Genomic DNA, 19390 nt, shown 5'->3' with positions numbered 1-19390 from the left:
ATTCAATATTATTCTTTTCTGAAACAAACATTGTTAGTGAAATATGATGAGAGAGTAACATTAAACATCATTTAAAAATTAGAGACTAAATTGGACATTTTATAAATATAAAGATTAAATTGAACAAAAATTTATCTAACATTTTTTGTTTAGATAAATTGAATTTTCTCTTACCTATTTAATAATTTCTTATATTAGATAACTCCTTCATTTTGTGATAATTTTTCTTTTAATTTCAACTACTCAATTTGTTGTCATTCATGATCTTGTTAAAAAAAATTAAACTTATCTAAATAAAAAATTAGATAAATTTTTATTTAATTTAGTCACACTATTTTTAAAATGTTCGATTTGATTCTATTATTTTTAAAATATTCAATTTGGTTCTCATGTACAATATTTTCTTTTCACCTAATTTTATTAATATTGTTAGTATTAATTTAAAAAAAAAAGGACAACATTTAACATTCTTTAAAAATTAAAGAATTAAATTAAATCTTTTTAAAAAATGAAATTAAATTAAATCTTAAAAATAAATAGAGTGACTAACAATATAATTTAACCTAATAAAAAAGGTATTAGTATATTGTTTATAAAAAAAAACTTAAGCTATCACATACCTCTAGTTAAATACTAATCTCTTAAAATATGCATATATATATATATATAAAGATTAACATTTTCGATACATGTTATTTATATACGTGGCGTGAAAATCAAACTTTTAATTACATATTTAATGGCATCATTTTGGTAACTAATAATGTAATGTAACTAATTAAATATAATATGCAGACACATTTTATTAATATTTTTAATTGGTCATTAAATTAGTCGGTAATAACATTTTTATTGTCTAAGTCAATAATAATAATTTATTAGAACAAAAAATCATTATGGTCATAGTAAAATAAAATAAAATTACATATACCCCCTTCCAAGTTTATCAAATAAAATTCAAAACATCAACTTTCATTAATGCAACTCATTGCGGTTGGTTTTTCAACTTCAAGATTTCAAATTCGTAATACAATCAAGATTTTGAGGAAGATTAGTTTTTTTTGTAAAATCCGTAAATATTCTTGTCATTATTATGGGTAAAAAAAAAAAAAATTTCAAACAATAATCATTCATCTTAATTTGACTAATTGTATTTAATTCATGCCAAAAATATATTCTATATCCGACAAACAAAACTTTAATGCAACTTTAACGAATAATTCCTGAACAAAAACTTTAATGAAAAATTCTAACGTGAATAAGAAACGTTCGTGAATCATCCTGTTTTTCTATATCTTCCGTGTCTAAAAATTCTGAAAAAGGAAATTAAGTTAACAAATGTAAATATGAAAACAACAAACAACGCTGTTACTGATTATATGATTAGCATGTAGCAAGGAAGACACGTAGTTAGCCTCAACTTTTGACTCTAACGTTGTTCACACGGTTTCTTCCTTTTTCACAATGCAAATGCATTGCGACAATCTATCTTCCAAACTTCTCGTCCTTTGCTTTCTTGTCCACACTTCCAATGATGTACACATTTTCTAGCATTTCAAGCCCCATCTCCTGCAAACAACAGAAACAATCTATTGCTTCTTCCAACTTCAATCAATGTCTCTTGCATCATTTTTTCTTGTCTTCCTTTGTTGTCATGCACTTCCTTCTCTTGCTGATCCAAGAGAGACAGAGGCAGCTGTGTTGTGCACCAACACCACAGCACCAACGCCTCTGAGACAAGCTTTCTTAGAAAACTTTTATGATGCTTTGGATGCCTTAACCAGTGAGGTCACAAGGCAAAGATATGCACTTATAGTTAGAGGATCTACTCAAAGTAATGCCACTGTCTATGCCTTTGGTGAGTGCATGAAAGATCTTTCTATTCCAGATTGTGGTGTCTGCTTTGCTCAGTGCAAGACAAGTGTCCTTAAGTGCTTTCCAATTCAGAGAGGGGTTAATGGTGGCAGGCTCTTCTTTGATGGGTGCTATCTTAGGTATGATGGCTACAACTTCTTCAATGAGAGTGTGAGTCCTAAGGACATGACTGTTTGTGGAAATGAAGATTTTAGAGGGAATTGGAGTGTTTACAAGGCCAATACTTTGGAGTTGGTGAGAAATTTGAGCGTTGAAGCACCAAAGAATGAAGGGTTCTTTGTGGGGTATGTGAGTAGAAGGAATGTGACTGTTTATGGGTTGGCTCAATGCTGGAAGTATGTCAATGCCACTGCTTGTCAGAATTGTTTGGCTAAAGCTGCCACTAGGATTGATTCTTGTGCTTCAAAAGGAGAAGGAAAGGCATTGAATGCAGGGTGCTACTTGAGGTATTCCACACGCAATTTCTATATTAGTTCAAGCCACAATAACCCTCAAGAAAAAAAAGGTGAGTTGGTGCCACTCGTGGAAATTTTCACTTATTGTCTCTTGGTTTTGGTAGATGTTTTTGGGATTTTAAGTAAATTTCAAGTGTACATTTTGTTACTTTTTTGTTAGTTATAGTATTTCATTTCTTAACAATACAAAGCAAAAATCTTCATGACTTATTCTGATTTCTTGGAAACCATGCAAATAAAGCCGTGTGTTACTGTGTTAGGAAATAAAAATCTTGCTATAATTGTGGCTGCATCATCTGCTTCCGTGGCTCTTCTGCTGATTGTTACAACTGTGATTTTCTTTGTAAGGAAAAATGTACTGAAGCGGAGGAGAGGTAATCTATGTGTGATATTTTGGAATATTAGATTATTGTTCATTGTTTAAACTTCAGGTACTGAAATTTATGTTGGTTTTTGCCTCAGAAAGAAGACAATTTGGTGTACTTTTGGAATCGGTGAACAAGTCCAAACTAAATATGCCATATGAAATTCTTGAGAAAGCCACTGATTACTTCAGTGATTCCAATAAGCTAGGAGAAGGGGGATCAGGATCAGTTTATAAAGTAACTTCTGATCTAATCTATTCTTATCTTTTTTAACACCAAAGTTGTTCATTTAAAAATGGGCTAAAACTAACTGTGTGGTTTCAAATCAATATAGGGAGCTCTGCCAGATGGTACTACCGTGGCTATAAAAAGGCTTAGCTTTAACACAACACAATGGGCAGATCATTTCTTCAATGAGGTCAATTTGATCAGTCGCATTCATCACAAAAATCTAGTGAAGCTTTTAGGATGCAGCATTACAGGACCTGAAAGCCTTCTTGTTTATGAATTTGTGCCTAATCATAGCCTCTATGATCACCTATCTGGTAGCAATCTAATATTATTTATCTGGCCTTAAACACGTTATCCTTTAAGTTAATCACTATTTACTAATATGTCCATTGATTTGGTCCAGGTAGAATGAATACTCAACAATTAACATGGGAAATCAGGCATAAAATCATATTGGGAACGGCAGAGGGCTTGGCCTATCTTCATGAGGAATCACAGAGAATCATTCATAGAGATATAAAATTAGGCAACATTCTCATTGATGACAACTTCACACCTAAGATTGCTGATTTTGGACTAGCTAGATTATTTCCAGAAGACAAGTCTCATCTTAGCACAGCCATTTGTGGCACACTGTAAGTTCATCACCCTCTTTAATATAATACACATACAACGCATAAATGCCATTTATAGAAGAATAAGCATATGGGAAGAAAGAGCTTGTTTTATAAACAAAGGAATTATCATAATAAAATGCAGAATTGATGAAATACTTTCTTAAATCTTGCATGTAATGGGTTATAAAATTAGTAATTAACTGAAGGCACAATATTAAGTCATGAAAGTTACCTTCCAATGATGCCCTTTCACGATTGATAAGCAGTTAAGCACTTTGGTATCTTGTATGAACCTCCAAAGTTAACCCTTCTGTTGACTTCTAGCTCCTACACATTTTCATCACATAGTTCATAAATTCAAATATACAATTTCTTCCATGCTCACTTGTAGGGGTTATATGGCTCCAGAATATGTAGTTCTAGGAAAGTTAACTGAGAAAGCAGATGTCTACAGTTTTGGCGTTCTAATTATGGAAATTATATCTGGCAAAAAGAGCACATCCTTCGTTCAAACTTCATATTCCATTCTACACACGGTAACCCTCTCTTATTATTGTCATTTGGCATACTTATATTAATTTGGTCTTGATATCAGGTGAATGACATCATGTAATTTTTGTAGAACCTGTTTGGATACAAATTATAAATGTTTTTGAGAATTTCTCTATTAAAAAAAATCTTTATTTTTAATAGAAAATTTCTTAAAAGCACTTCTAAAACTTTTGTTGTTGTTTTATACTTGTATTAATTCATTTTGTGCTTTTGACAAGTGTTGTCATAGCTCTAAGACTTTTGTTCTCTCCTTTTGTACAAGGTTTGGAGCCTTTATGGATCAAACAGGTTATGTGACATTGTTGATCCAATCTTAGAGGGAAATTATCCGGTAGAGGAAGCATGCAAACTCCTTAAGATAGGGTTGCTTTGTGCACAAGCATCTGCAGAGCTTAGACCACCCATGTCAGTAGTTGTGAAAATGATTAACAACAATCATGAAATTTGTGAGCCAACACAACCACCATTTCTGAATTGTGGTAGTGCAGAATTCAGTAAATCTATTTTACAAGGAGAGAGTTTTGTGGGTAGCCCTAGATCCTGTTCCCAGTCTTCAGAGGACAGCATGACCGAAAATCTGATTGAGCATAAATGGGTTACAATATAAATTCGAACTAATAATATACCATTCCATAACATTTTCTCCTCACGCCTTGTACATATTTAATGGGAAGGTGCTTGATATGCTTTTTCATATGCCCAGTTTACCTTCCAATTTCAAATTATAAAATATGCATGTTCAATTTGACTCAACATACTTACAGTATGTTTGCTTTGAAAAAAATTAATAAGAACCAGATATTGACGGATTTATAAATAAATGTATATAATATGATTTGTGAGGAGAGAACTACCGAGAATTACTCAATTTAAAAATCCTTGTCAACATTGAATTTTATTGATTCATAAGTAAAATTAAAAGTTTTGTTTGAATTTATACATTTATACAAAATTTATAAACAATTTGATATTTTGTTACATTGATTTAAATTGATGTATATTAATAGGATTATATTATATGTTAATTTAAATTTATATAATAATATATTATATAATTTTTTTAAATTTTGTAAAAAATATAAATTTAATTTATTCTTAAGAACTTTTAATTAGTGGTTAAACTGTTGAAATTTAATATAATATAAATCATAAGTTATTTAATAAAATAACTCTATCATAATTTTTAGAATAAGTCGATTCCTTGTCAATTTAAAAATATTAAAAATATTTTTTTTTAAATGACATAAAATTATAAAAATATCTTTGTTTATAAAAAATAAAATATTAATAATATAAAGACTTAACTTAAGCACAAGATGTACGCAAGTTAAACATTATACAATCATCATGTACAAGAGCAAATATGCTTATTCACAATGTAAAGCAATATGACATGTTCAATCAACTACAAAATATCATGTATAATAAATTTGTTGATTTTTTAATTATTACCTTAAAATTCATATTATTAATAATGATTTTTGTTTTTAATAGATGATTTTATAACTTTTGGTAAAATAAAATAGATGATTATAACTTTCCGTTTTATTATATAAAAGTGCCTCTTTATAGAAATTAAATTTAAGAATTATTGAAAAATGGAGGCTGACCCAATCAGGCCCTCTAACACATTGGAGTTGGAGACCAAATTTTAGACCCATTCAAAGTATGATAATGTAACAATACTTCTTGGAGTTAGAAAAGTATGTTATTTTAAGATATTTTCAAGATAGTTAAATTGAAAGAATGATGACACAAATAAAAATATTGATATGAAGAAGTAATACTACTAAACCACACTAAATTGACACTGTAATATTGAGATATTTTCCGCTTAAAAATTATATATTACAAATAAATTATGCAGATATTTACATTTTAAGAATTTTTTTTTAATTAATTTAAAAATTATTAGTCTAAAAAATTAATATATCACAACTTTATGTTTTTCTTGTTATTTTGATAATTGATAAGCATTTTATTTAGTGTATTTTTGTCATATCAAAATATTTTTAATTTATTGAGTTTGAGACTAACTATATTCGTGATATTATGACTACCATTAACTTGAAGAAATTTTGCATATGATAGAGAGTAAACATGAAATTTTTCACTAAATAAATCATCTATAATGTGTGAATATAAAATGCTTAAATATTAACTATTTTTTTATATTTTATTATTATTGTAAATGTCAACCGAAAAAATAGAATAAAATATGTGAATTAATTTTTTTAATTAATTTAAACTTATTTTATATTATTTAGATAGTTAGATATTAGTAAGGAAGATAACGTGTTAGGTCCCCTTTGGAAGAACTTATAAATAACTTAGTATCTATCATCAAAAATGGTAAAAAAATTCCATCGATATTACTCATAAGAGTGTTTGGTCAAACTAATAAAATATTTTATGGGTAATTCTATAAGATATTTATTTACATGGTTTGGTCTCTCATGTCTACTTTCACAAAGATATTTACTATCTCAAAATATATTATTTATGTTTCTAAAAATCTTCCTTTCAAGTTTTACAGATGAAACTTGAAAACACTCCTCACAAATTTCTTTAGATAAAAGTTGGAAACCCCTATTCATAAATTTCATAGATGAAACTTGAAAACCCTTAACATAAGTTTTACAAACACGACTTAGAAACTCCTAACACAAGTTTTATGATGAAACTTGGAAATCCTTCTTTGTATGGCCTCCTTTATAGGTCTACAATTCTTCTCATCTAAAGCCTTTATTTATTTATTGACTTAACATCCTAATTTTAAAATGGGAAAGTTTGCTCTTTAAATTCTTTTCACAAGCTCCCTCTCTCTCCAACTTATAAAATTTATCATTTTCTCATCTTGTATGATGACGATGGTTTGAGTGAATCCTAAATTCTTACTACAAGTGTACCTAGTGTTTTTAAATAACCTAAGTAGCATAAAATTGTTAAGTGTTTATGTTAGAGAACACAATCACTATGATTCCTAAGTTCAATTAAAAACTCAAGAAACCTTAGCAAGCTATACATAACATGACCTAGCATGTCCCATGTCATGCCTATTTATTGAGTTTCTCTTCTAATATTTTCTAATGACTTATATTTTTTTAGGGTGAGATGTATGATATCTTCTCATGAGTGAGGAGAGCATAAGGTTGCTTATGGCATCTTAGTCTCATGTAACAAGGATATAAAATCATGTTATATCGGTCACAAGAATTTGAATTCATAGGTTCTTGAGCGTTAATTAAGACTTGCTTATGATAAAAACAAGTTAGTTATGGAGATTGATATCTAAATATTAGTTGATTAATGAGAATGAGTCAATCTTGATTTTAGGCTCATTGAAGACTTACTTGACCAACTACATGTGTGCCCTTATTTTCCATCAATGGTACTTAGTCCTTCAAACGTTGAACTTAAAAGGCATAGGCAATAGGGTCAACTATCTCATCCTTTGAGGTGCCTCCAACGTAGCGAGGAGATTAGTCACCGCTATCGGCGGTGGATACTCTAGGGACGAACCTAAAAAAAAGGCATAGGCAATTGTTATTCTTGGTCAAGAAATGCACAATGCCTTAAGTGTTAAGCCTAAAACGTGTAAGAGGTTGTTATTCTTGATCAAACTGTCCATAACCCCTTAAATGTCAAGCTTAAAATGCATGTGACATTTGTTATTCTTAGTCGAAAAGTCTATTAAAAGATTAAAAAATGTTACAAAAATTTACAAAATGATGTCATTACTTACAATGAAAAGTTACACGATTTTATCTTTTAATATTAATCATTCATGATATGATCAAATGACCTTGATTCATTCCACTAAATAAGAGAAATTTTATTACGAAAAAAGTGATAAGACTGAATCTTTGACATCAAATCAAATAATGAAAGGATAAAATAAAAAGATAAAATTAACATGAATTTTTTAACAATCATATATTATTATTAAATAATTTAATTTTAACCATTCATGATGTGCAGTCAAATAAGATACACAAAATCTTAAATTCACTGAAATTTTGAAGAATAAAAAAATATAGTCTTAACATTTCTCTTTGAAGGGAGGGCAAGAGAGTAAATAAATATAAAGGATATCGATGTCAGTCATATTTGAAAGGCAGAAGGTTACCGCGTAGCTACACTCTCTCACATACCACACCTTGTGTCATACTCTGTTTTTCAACGAATTGAATTCTCTGCAACTTCAGTTTTTCAAAGTTTCAACCATCAAGTTGCGACCCTACCACATTATTCGTGCTTGACTCATTGCCTTAAATTTTGTCTCCACCTCATTGACTTCCCCACATAAAATCTTCACCTTCCCGTTCATCTCCCACACAACTAACTTCAATCCAATTCAATTCAATTCCTTCTATGCACAGGTAACAACTTCCTCCAAAACTCTCTTCCCACGTTTGATATTTTAATACTATGTAACAATATTTGCTTCGAGATATCGTGAAACACACTAAGGGACATGCACAAACGTTGTTATTGGTTTGCGTTATTCACTTTTCTTTGTTGTTTTTGGTGAAACCGTGTCCTTGATCGCTGGTTTGGCTCCTGGCTCCTGAGGCGTAGACATGGGTGGTTGTTGCCACGTGTGGGGCCTGTTTCTATGGCTAATAAATGGGGTAGGTTTTTTGTGGGGAAAGCTTTTTATTCCAATGCCCACTTTTTCTCTACAAGCTTTTATTTTCGTTAGCAGACAAAATACAAAGGCAATTAGAGTATGTGAATGAGTGGTTAACAGCGTTTGTTACTAAGGCAATTAACTCACCAATATCTTATTTTTCTAAGCAAAATAACATGGTTATATTGGCTAATTGATCACTATTAACAACTGATTTAGACATCAGTACTAATCGAGAGGATGGGGAAGTGATGGCTATTAATCCAAAGTGGGGCTGGGATGTGATGGGGTGCTTCCATTCTAAACCCCGTTTTTGAGACACTTGGCTTGGTCTAAGACTTGTTATTTTCAGCATCATTAATACGTCATGTAAGTGTGAGCAAGTTTAAAACTAGAGTTTTTAACTGCTGTATAAACAAGGGAAGAAAAGAACCAAAATCTACCTTTCTAGCAATGATTGCAAAAGCAGCAGAACTTTCTTTGAGACTTCAAGGATCGCAACAAAAAAGGTTAAGTACCGACTTGGGTTTCTGCCCTCTTCCCTTCACACGTTAGATGTTACTTTACGAATGTTTTTTTTTCTGCCAGAAGCCCCTCTTTGTCTTCAACTTGCCTTTCTTCTCGGGAACAGAAAAGTTTTGGGGTTCAATCTCACATCTTATATAATGAAATTTGGGCTATAATGGTGGTCTCCAACAATAGGTATTACTGTATTATTACCTCATAGGGATAAGGTTGCTTGAAGCATGTTGTGACCAGTTTAGCTTTAAGCATACAAGCAGTGGTGCCAAATAGATAACCTTTTACTTGTTTTGATTCACCAACAAAAATAAAAACCATGAAAAATGGAATGACTTTTTTATCAGGCATAGGCATTCAAAGCTTCTAAATCCTCCTTTTTCTACACAGTTTCTTGTCAGTGGCCTACCAGAGAAAGTTATTTGGATCAGATAATCCCAAAAATGAAGAAACCAGTCTCTCTCATATGTTCGCAATGCACCGTTCTTCTTCTCATCAAGTTCCTGTTGCTATCAGAGATTGCAATGGCAGAACCAAGGGCCAAGACAGTCCTAATAACATGTGGCCATGAACTAGAGCACAACACTACTATCTTTGTTCCAAATTTTGTTGCAACTATGGAGAAGATCAGTGATGAGATGCGCAAAACTGGCTTTGGCACAGCAGTTGTAGGGACAGGACCTGATACTAACTATGGCCTGGCCCAGTGTTATGGAGATCTTTCATTACTTGACTGTGTATTATGCTATGCTGAGGCACGCACGGTTCTTCCTCAGTGCTTCCCTTATAATTCTGGTCGCATTTTCCTTGATGGTTGCTTCATGAGGGCTGAGAATTATAGTTTCTTTGATGAGTATAAGGGACCAGGAGACAGAGCTGTATGTGGGAACACAACCAAGAAGAATTCAAGTTTTCAAGCAGCAGCAAAGCAGGCAGTTTTGAAAGCAGTTCAAGAAGCACCCAACAACAAAGGATATGCCAGAGGGAATGTTGCTGTAGCAGGAACAACTAACCAATCTGTTTATGTTCTGGCTGATTGTTGGAGGACTCTGGACCAAAGTTCTTGCAAAGCATGTCTTGAGAATGCATCTTCTTCCATATTGGGATGTTTTCCCTGGTCAGAAGGGAGAGCGCTCAACACCGGCTGCTTCATGAGGTACTCAGACACAGATTTTCTTAACAAGGAGCAGGAAAATGGGAGTTCAAGAGGTATACAAATTGCAGTTTTCTTCACACTTTATAGTTGACTATCAAATTGTGGAAGGATTCAGCATCTTGCATTTGAAAAAGTTTAGAGAGTAGGGGTGAAACATTAGTTCATTTAGATGACTTGTGCAGGTAATGTGGTAGTGATAGTGGTTGCGGTTGTCAGTTCGGTGATTGTTTCGGTGGTTGGAGTAACTATTGGAGTTTATATGTGGAAACAAAGATACATTCAAAAGAAACGGAGAGGTAATTGACTTGACTTATTTAATATCTCATCATTACCATTCCCCCAATGGTTAAAACTTAAAAGCTGAAAAAAGCCATTTTAATTTTTGAGCCAAATCAACGCAAGTTAAGTGAACTCACTTGAGATAGGTTTCATCGGTGCATATTTTCTTCATACACAAAATTCAAACCTTAAACCTTGCTTTACTGACTACCTTGCCCACTTAGACCACCAACATTGGTTGTTTTTATTGCATATTTATTTGATAGTCCCTGTCCTCTTAATCATAAATACTGTATATGAATTATTTTATCTTTTGAAGAGCCATCTTGTCCTATAAACAAATTGAGGAATCATTACGAGATACAACACAACAACGTTAAGAATATTCTCTGATCCTAATGTTCATTCTGGTTTACAGGATCAAATGATTCAGAAAAGCTAGCAAAAACACTTCAGAACAAGAGCTTGAACTTCAAGTACTCTACATTGGAAAAGGCAACAGAATCTTTTCATGAAAATAACAAGTTAGGGCAAGGAGGATTTGGAACAGTTTATAAAGTAGTTCTCTTCTCCAAAGACCTATATATCTATAATTTTACATATGGCAGCACTCTTACAATTTGTTATTGCAGGGAGTTCTAGCTGACGGGAGAGAGATTGCTATCAAGAGGTTATATTTCAATAACAGACATAGAGCAGCAAATTTCTACAACGAAGTCAACATAATTAGTAGCGTGGAACATAAGAATCTAGTCAGACTGTTAGGATGCAGTTGTTCAGGACCTGAAAGCCTGCTTGTATATGAATTTCTACCCAACAAAAGTCTTGATCGCTTCATTTTTGGTAATTACTGAACTCGTGCAGTAGGCTTGACTACTCTTTTCACCAATAACACCTCATTTTGATCACTAGGTGGTTATCAATTTATCATAATGTGAACTAAATGCAATATTTCTCAACTTATACATGACAGATAAAAACAAGGGCAAAGAATTGAACTGGGAAAAGAGATATGAAATTATCATTGGGACAGTCGAAGGATTAGTTTACCTGCATGAGAACTCCAAAACAAGGATAATTCACAGAGATATAAAAGCCAGCAACATCCTATTGGATGCAAAGTTTCGTGCTAAAATTGCAGATTTTGGTTTGGCCAGGTCCTTTCAAGAGGACGAGAGCCACATTAGTACAGCTATTGCAGGAACATTGTAAGTATCTTTTCATAAATCAAAACATAATTTTGAACAAATTGTAGGAGGCAAAGAGCCAGGTGCTATTGTAAGAAACAGCAGTGTATTATATCTGAAATAACCATTTACTCTCGGACATGCAGGGGGTATATGGCTCCCGAGTACTTAGCTCATGGTCAGTTAACAGAAAAGGCAGACGTATACAGTTTTGGGGTGTTGCTGCTAGAGATAGTTACTGGTAGACAGAACAACAGGAGCAAAGCATTAGAGTATTCAGACAGCTTAGTTACAGTGGTCAGTTGCAGATTCCTTGCTCTCTTTTTTTTCTGATCGTTGTTCAACTGTACAATGTACATTAATTGTGGTTAAGACAAGATAAACTACTGACGAAACAATTATGTTCTTTCTTTTATCAAATATGTTCTGGCAACATCAGGCATGGAAGCATTTCCAGGCAGGAACTGCTGAACAATTATTTGATCCAAATCTAGAGTGGCAGGACGAGCACAAAAGCAATATTAAGGATGAGATTTTAAGAGTGGTTCACATAGGACTTCTATGCACCCAAGAGGTCCCTTCATTACGACCAATCATGTCAAAGACACTACAGATGCTAACAAAGAAGGAGGAGCATCTTGTTGCTCCCTCTAATCCACCCTTCCTAGATGAGTTTACTATGGAACTTCACGACACAAGTGGTGACCCATTTTATCCCCTTAATGCAGCAGCTGATTCAATTGCTACTATGTCCCATAGCTCTTTTTATCCCAGGTGACCATGGGAATGCAGAGAAAACCACTACACACAGTATGTATGCAGCACAGCTTGTGATTGGCAACTTACTTGGTCTAGATCCGACATACTACTACACTGAAGGTTGCAAACGAAGCATATGTACCATTGCTATTTGAAATACATACTTCAGAAAAGGGGAGCTTTTAAGTCAATTTCCAATACCGTTACGGGAAGCAAACAATTCATACTGTATAGTTCCAAGATTATATAATTAATTATTGTACAATTTGACGTTAATCTGATATTTGTAACAGCACATAAATAAATAAATAAAGCAAAGATTATAAGCTTTTACTATTATGCTCTTTAATGAGTCCAATTTTAATGAGACATTGATTAAGCACTACCAAGAATACTCGGAACGTGATCAAGAGAAACAAAAAGGGGCTTTGATTACAATGTACTGAAACACGCAGTTTATAATGTACCAATCATGACACAACCAACATTTGCGAAAGGTCATACGAAGAAATATGAAAACGTGACTGGAGCATTTCCATGGAACATTTATCTCCGCATATAAAAATAACAAAATGCTGGGCAATAGAAGAGCAACTGTTTATTCAATAGTAATGCACATGGATTAACAACAGATTTTATGATTTTACAACCTGAATACAGCCCACAAGGGGGAAATAATCTGTTCATAGAAAAGATAAATCCACAAATCCCATCTTAGCTCTAACGCTTAGCTACTAAACACCCCATGAGGCCTCCACCAATCTCATAATGTTGGGCGGCAGAAAATCCAACTTCTAAGGCAAGTTTCTCCAATTCCTTCCCTGCATCAGAGGAGGATTCTTAAATTAGGCAAGCAATCGTAACAAAGTTCTACCATCAATGGACATAATTTATGTTTCCCGTTTGTTTGCTAATTATTTTCCAATTATTAAGCACAATTATGAACTGCATGAATATCACTAGGAATGATAATTGGACCCGAACCTAATGGATACCAGAAAAAATATATATATATATACAAGTAGAAGGTTTTATCAGCTAAATGGATATAGATCCAGGTTACACGCAAAAGTTCACAAGTACGTTAGTATATGGATTTTAAAGCACCCCACCTAAGACCTGCATGCAGGAATGAAAATAGGTCGGACTACTCGACAGTAGCCTTATAGCTTAGCCTACATTAGGCTCAGCCACTCAGGCCAAACCAAGGCTTTTATTAAGTTTATTTAGTTAAAAAAATCAGGTTCTACGCCATTCAAAAAGCCTTTTAGGCCTAACAAGCCAACCTATTCAAATAAAAGTAAATAAATATTTTGTTATTATTATTGTTATTATATCAAGTACGAAGAAGACAGAGGTCAGAGAACACATTATAATAATCCTATAGAATAGCTTCACAAAAATATACTTAAGCATGTTGAATTAAAAGTTTGATCTGATAAAATCTTCCACTTCAAAACAAACCTGTTAAAAATTCTCTTATTGAACTCTTGAGATATCTGTATTCCTCTGAAAGATCATAAACAGAGGCAACAGGGACAACAATATTGTCAATCATCCATTCCTAGCAGAAGTAAATACATGGGGTTACCTTCGGTGCATCCAGCAAATCAAAAGAATAAAAGGAGATTGTAAAAAAAATGCCGAATATATGATATGATGTGATAATCTAATATTCATTAACACATGGATTAAATTTTTCTCAAAACCTAGCAGTGCCAAGCATGATTACATCTGTCTAGTCAAACTGATAACTCTAAGGCATTGCTCATTGCTGAAAAGAATAAATTTATTGTCCTTTCACGTATCTTGATTTTTAACCTTAAGCCAAGCCTTCTAATTTACTGACATCAGAATGGTGACTATAATAGCATTGCTGCACCAATTATTGTTATATCTCATATGAAGTAACTAATAAGGCTGAGATATACCGTAACTGAAGAAGCTAGTGAGTCGTCGCTTTTATTAAAGTCGAGGATAGACACTGTAGCGCCTGGCAAGCAAAATAAACCATAAGATGCATCAAATTTGATATAGAGTTTGTTTAGATACAGTTTAGAAGTATTTTTTAAAGCTTCTCTACTGAAAATAAAGAGTATTTTTCAATAAAAAAACTCTAAAAACTAAAAAGTCTTTCTAAACTTGTATCCAAACATGCTAATAAACATCAATCATCATATTAATGGGTTGAAATACAAAACCTACCAGCTTTTAGGACACGTAAAATTTCCTGCATGGCTTTACGCTTATCAACCACATTCCGAAGACCATAGCCCATAGTGATAGCATCAAACCAACCATCAGAAAATGGTAAGTCAAGAGCATCACCTTCAACCCACCTATGATACAACAAACGATTACTACCTTTTGAAGTCACCAATGATACTAAGATACAACACAATCACAAAGGAACTCCTTACTATAAACACTGCTAGTAGCTTTATACCAGACAGCAAGGAAATTTTGTTTGAAGGACCAAATATTGTGGACAAAGGGTTAAAAATAATAAAAATAAAGAATCTCCAGACCATAATCTAATGTCTGCATACTACAAAATTTACCCATGCTCACTCAATATTCGTGAAGCGCTTCTTTGAAAGCGAGCACTGCCGAGATGAGGCAATTGATAGCTGGTCCTTGGAAAAATCAAGACCAATCACCTACACCCCAAAACATTCACATAAGACATACCCACAGTGTCACTATAAATGCTTAACAATAATAGCAAGAGTAAGAGTGTATGTTCTATCGATGTAAAGGAGCTTTCACTATGATTCAAGCACAAACTACCATATATAGTAAATTTATTAACTTTTATAATAACAACTTAAAAACACACCAACAATGTTTTCTAATTGGTTGACAATGTAATTTTTTGTTACTATGATATGGCATAGAATTTAAACTCAATAATAACAATAGTAATAGTTAAAAGAAAACTAATTGCCATAGGACCAAGACACACAACAATAATAATAAATCTACCCTTATATTACAAATTAGAATACATAATTAACTTGAAAAGTGGTGCCTTCACTCTTCTCACTTTCTCAACTTAAATTAAACACTCTCAATCTTTTCTCTTTTTTCCATTGGACGTGCATATCAACCATTTCCCCCACATCTAGCCAAAACATTTCTCCCAATCATGTCAAACTGCACTCCTTATCTGTCTATTTTTTCAATCTACCCTCTTCTATCCTTTATTTCTAAACTGAATTTAAATAATTTTTTCAAAGAAATTATAAATAGTCAAAATAAAACTTATATCACAATCTAAATTATTGATTGTAAATCCAAAATATAATTTATCCATTTAAAAACATTCATTTATCATAAATTCTAATTAGATAAACGTAAAACACGTGGAGAGAAGACACATTGCCAGAGAGAGAGAGAGGACCTTGCCATGAGAGCCAACTTTGTCAGACAAGAGAAAGGATAAATCCCCACTTCCACAGCACACATCCAACGCACGGTCTCCGAATTTCACTCTGTCCCCACATTCACAGCACAAAAACAACACCGAATTTAGAAATGAAAACAAAAACAGTGATATTTTGGAGTGAAGAAAGAAGGATACCCACCCAGTCCACGAAACAGCCATTCGCTTCCAAACACGGTGTTGTCCAAGGCTCAGCAAATCGTTGAGCTGTTCAAGCAGACACAGAAACGGCGTAAGTTATAAAAGAGGCGACACCGGAAAAGGAAGAAAGGGAGAGCGGCGCACGTTATCATAGACAGGTGCAATGCGGCTAAACAGCTCCCGGCGCTCGTTGGAGCAGCGAAGCAACGTCGGTCGGAAAGTGGAAGAAGAAGAAGAAGAAGGAACGAACGTCGCCATGTGCTGCTCCTGCTATACACACTTTTCCCATCGCTTTGAAATTCGGATTCACTTCCTTTTTTATTCATCTATTGATGACACGTGCGCGTCACGTGTTCATCCTTCGTGGGCCCACCCATCAGCCTATGGATTGGGTTATATTACCGCTTCCACTCTTTCAACCCAAAACAACCACTCATCCATTTTATTTTATTTTAACTCTCTACTTTGCTAGTTGGATTTTGTTCGGCTACAAAATTTAATTTAAGGTAGTCTTATCCTAAGCATAAAAGTGAAATTACATGACTTGAATTTTTTAAGTGATATATGTCTGTTTATTGTCTAATGGGCCTATCTTATAGATTTCATAAATAGTAGATCCAATCTAGGTCCATCTATATAAAGATCGAACGAGAATTGATCGATCATGAACTTAGGAAGGTCTAGATTTAAAATGCATCATTATAATGATTCATAATGGGAAGAAATTGTCAAATTTTTAGGATGTCAAATAAATTTTTCAAATTTAATTATTTTTATTATTTTATCTTTAAATATATATTAATATTATCACTTTTTTTTAAAAAAAATTTAGTTTTGGCCAAATGTAGATGATAATTTACTTTTCTTAGGAACTTATTTTACAATTTCTTAACACTAATATTATAATAATATATATTTTTAAATTCATGATAAATAATTTTTATTACATTATTTTTGTTTATTGATAACTTATTTTAAAATATTAAAATATAATTCATAAGTTAGTATGATAAATAAAAATTAAATTAGATAAGAAGTTAAAAGAATTTATAAAAATTTATGAGTAAACATCCAATGGTTCATGAAAGATGGTAAAAGTGAATTATGGGTTCCTAAAAGATTTTTTGTGACATATAGATCATTAAATTTTAACTTTGTTATACAAGTTAGTCATTTCATACTAATTCTGCTAGTCTTTTGATCAATCAATGGTTAATTGGTATGTTGTCATGTTTTCTTTCTCTGGGTTGATTGCTTTCTCTCCTAATTACTTAGTATGAGCCATAATGCAAGGATTTGATATTTTTCAATCAGTAATGAATACTTTGTTATGTTTAAATATTCTAGTCTTAGTTGCTCTAGTTACAATGAAAGGATTTGGTACTTCCACACTACTATCATAGGAGTTTTGCAATACATTAAACATAATAAAAGCAATCATATTTTATTGATGCATCGTTGTTTAAGATCTTTCATAAAAACAACAATTTTTTCTAAATTCAAAATTTAATAATTTAGGACTTACAATCTTTAACTTATAGCCAAAATAAACAAAAAAAAATTAGAAAAATTCTACGTCCCCGCAATCATGTGTCGAAACTTATTTTTAATCCTTAAAAAATTAGTTTAAACTATAAAATATTAAATTAAATAATTATTTTAAAATGAATTTATTGAAAAGTAAGAATATTTTAAAAGTTTGAACGTTTCGGTTTTTTTGTTGAAGGATATAGCAATTCTCAAGAAATTAAGGATGGTCGAGACAAAAAAAAAATCAACTATAGATAATTCTACAAAATTCAACAACAACCATCCATTATAATCAGAAATTAGAATCTTTAAAGATGACAAAGTGTTTGTTGCTGATTAACAAGTATCAAAATCTTATATTATGATTTATATTAAATGACTAGGAAAGAGAATAGATGTCAACTTGACACTTAACTATTAATTGTTTAAAAAACTAACAAAGTTAATAATTAAGTATAATGGAAGAACCTACTTGCATAAGAGGGTTAAAATTTAGTAGGACAGTGCATGGCTTGAGTTTTAAAAAAAACCTCATCAAACTGCATTGCACCATTTTATCAAACTAAACCAGCTTATGAACTATTTTAACCTTAAACACTAAGTCCTAAACCATTTTAACCACATCAATAAACCACTTTAGAACCAAATCACTTTTATAAACAAGTTCAAAATAAGTTTAAAATTGATTTCATAACTAAACCAATTTTGAAGCACATTTAAGAACAAAATAAGATTTAAACCATTTATTTAAGTAGAAAGCAAGTTTTTTCTTTTATCAAAAACAAAGTTATGATTAATGAACTTTTAGAGACATATTAAAAGAAAATTACTAGTTAAACATTTAATTTGGAAACCAATTAACTAGACAAATACATTATAAAAGGTAAAAAAAATTGTTTATTTTATTAAAAAAAATTAAGGAAAAAAATGTACACAAAAGAACTCTTAGAGATTAATTCCAAAACATTGAAAAACTATAATTGTATTTCAAAAAAATTAATTATGAAACATGATTTAATACGTGACATTTACTTTAATAGACTAAAGATAATAAAAAAAAAAGTTATAAAAAGGCAAAATTAAAACATGATCACTGTAAATAAAATTCAAACATTTTATGCAATATTATAAATTACTAAATCATGAGAAATGAGAGACAAAAAGATTAATTTGATTTAGTTTTATTTTATTATTTAAAAATTGGTACACCAAGGTGTCAAATTTATCTACCAATGGGTTCAATTTTTAAGAGTCATTTTAGGGAAACAATTTGATTAGTTTTCTTTCAAATTGGTTATGATTTTTTTTATATGGTGCAATTTGAGTTCAAATTTAAGTTTATTTTTTTTATTTTTTTTCACACTCTTAAAATTTAGAGATCTAAATATCACAAAAAAAATCTTTTAGAAATTAATTGATTACCTCTACCATCTTTTGAAAATCAAATTAGATATTTACTTTTAAAAAAAATCTTCCAAAAAAAATACTCTTAAAAACACCCTCATATAAGATAATTTTTAATGTTTAATATATTGAACTAATATAACAATATTTTTCAAATTAAATGTTTATTCTATTTTAATTGTGTTTGCTTATTTAATATGAAAAGAGTCCTTAATCTCTTTTACTTTATTTCTTTTACAAAT

The 19390-nt window shown here is 31.7% G+C and overlaps 3 protein-coding genes across 9 annotated transcripts; 2 read left to right on the top strand and 1 right to left on the bottom strand.

Annotated features, from left to right (window-relative positions):
• The first annotated feature begins 1409 nt into the window (after positions 1 to 1409).
• LOC109801245 (cysteine-rich receptor-like protein kinase 3) lies at positions 1410 to 4791 on the top strand. Its single transcript, XM_020362266.3, has 7 exons — positions 1410 to 2380; positions 2591 to 2704; positions 2793 to 2932; positions 3030 to 3240; positions 3330 to 3561; positions 3935 to 4079; positions 4358 to 4791. Exons 1-7 carry the CDS (start codon positions 1615 to 1617, stop codon positions 4700 to 4702), a joined length of 1953 nt encoding a protein of 650 aa, XP_020217855.1. The 5' UTR covers positions 1410 to 1614; the 3' UTR covers positions 4703 to 4791.
• Positions 4792 to 8262: 3471 nt separating this feature from the next.
• LOC109801065 (cysteine-rich receptor-like protein kinase 2) lies at positions 8263 to 12967 on the top strand. 7 transcript variants are annotated; one of them, XM_083066275.1, is made up of 9 exons: positions 8764 to 9237; positions 9317 to 9430; positions 9638 to 10456; positions 10586 to 10699; positions 11101 to 11240; positions 11315 to 11525; positions 11656 to 11890; positions 12016 to 12166; positions 12309 to 12967. In XM_083066275.1, exons 3-9 carry the CDS (start codon positions 9691 to 9693, stop codon positions 12645 to 12647), a joined length of 1956 nt encoding a protein of 651 aa, XP_082922401.1. In that variant the 5' UTR covers positions 8764 to 9237; positions 9317 to 9430; positions 9638 to 9690; the 3' UTR covers positions 12648 to 12967. The 7 variants fall into 7 exon arrangements, with proteins under 7 accessions (XP_020217636.1, XP_020217638.1, XP_020217633.1 ...); XM_020362047.3 differs by lacking the exons at positions 8764 to 9237; positions 9317 to 9430 and adding an exon at positions 8263 to 8477; XM_020362044.3 differs by lacking the exons at positions 8764 to 9237; positions 9317 to 9430 and adding an exon at positions 8493 to 8729.
• Positions 11655 to 16520, bottom strand: MENG (S-adenosyl-L-methionine-dependent methyltransferases superfamily protein). The gene is made up of 8 exons (XM_020361974.3): positions 16359 to 16520; positions 16216 to 16280; positions 16032 to 16122; positions 15200 to 15288; positions 14834 to 14967; positions 14560 to 14621; positions 14093 to 14192; positions 11655 to 13449 (listed from the first exon to the last, which is right to left on the bottom strand). Exons 1-8 carry the CDS (start codon positions 16470 to 16472, stop codon positions 13349 to 13351), a joined length of 756 nt encoding a protein of 251 aa, XP_020217563.1. The 5' UTR covers positions 16473 to 16520; the 3' UTR covers positions 11655 to 13348.
• Positions 16521 to 19390: the final 2870 nt, after the last annotated feature.

Source organism: Cajanus cajan, chromosome 11 (genome assembly GCF_000230855.2).
Source record: "Cajanus cajan strain Asha chromosome 11, NIPB_CcT2T_4, whole genome shotgun sequence".
In the NCBI taxonomy this organism is placed as follows: domain Eukaryota; kingdom Viridiplantae; phylum Streptophyta; class Magnoliopsida; order Fabales; family Fabaceae; genus Cajanus; species Cajanus cajan.
The sequence above is the reverse complement of the archived record's forward strand: the minus strand, read 5'-3'. Positions and strand labels throughout refer to the sequence as shown.

Excerpts from the sequence above, each read along its gene's own strand:
- LOC109801065 (XM_020362044.3), top strand. Across the intron at positions 11,526-11,655 it reads TCTTGATCGCTTCATTTTTG|ATAAAAACAAGGGCAAAGAA; the intron begins GTAATTACTGAA and ends TATACATGACAG. Across the intron at positions 12,167-12,308 it reads CAGACAGCTTAGTTACAGTG|GCATGGAAGCATTTCCAGGC; the intron begins GTCAGTTGCAGA and ends TGGCAACATCAG.
- MENG (XM_020361974.3), bottom strand. The coding sequence starts at position 16,472 with ATGGCGACGTTCGTTCCTTCTTCTTCTTCTTCTTCCACTTTCCGACCG. Across the intron at positions 15,289-16,031 it reads AAGTTGGCTCTCATGGCAAG|GTGATTGGTCTTGATTTTTC; the intron begins GTCCTCTCTCTC and ends TTTGGGGTGTAG. Across the intron at positions 14,622-14,833 it reads TTTACGTGTCCTAAAAGCTG|GCGCTACAGTGTCTATCCTC; the intron begins GTAGGTTTTGTA and ends TTTGCTTGCCAG.
- LOC109801245 (XM_020362266.3), top strand. The coding sequence starts at position 1,615 with ATGTCTCTTGCATCATTTTTTCTTGTCTTCCTTTGTTGTCATGCACTT. Across the intron at positions 2,705-2,792 it reads TGTACTGAAGCGGAGGAGAG|AAAGAAGACAATTTGGTGTA; the intron begins GTAATCTATGTG and ends TTTTTGCCTCAG. Across the intron at positions 3,241-3,329 it reads CCTCTATGATCACCTATCTG|GTAGAATGAATACTCAACAA; the intron begins GTAGCAATCTAA and ends GATTTGGTCCAG.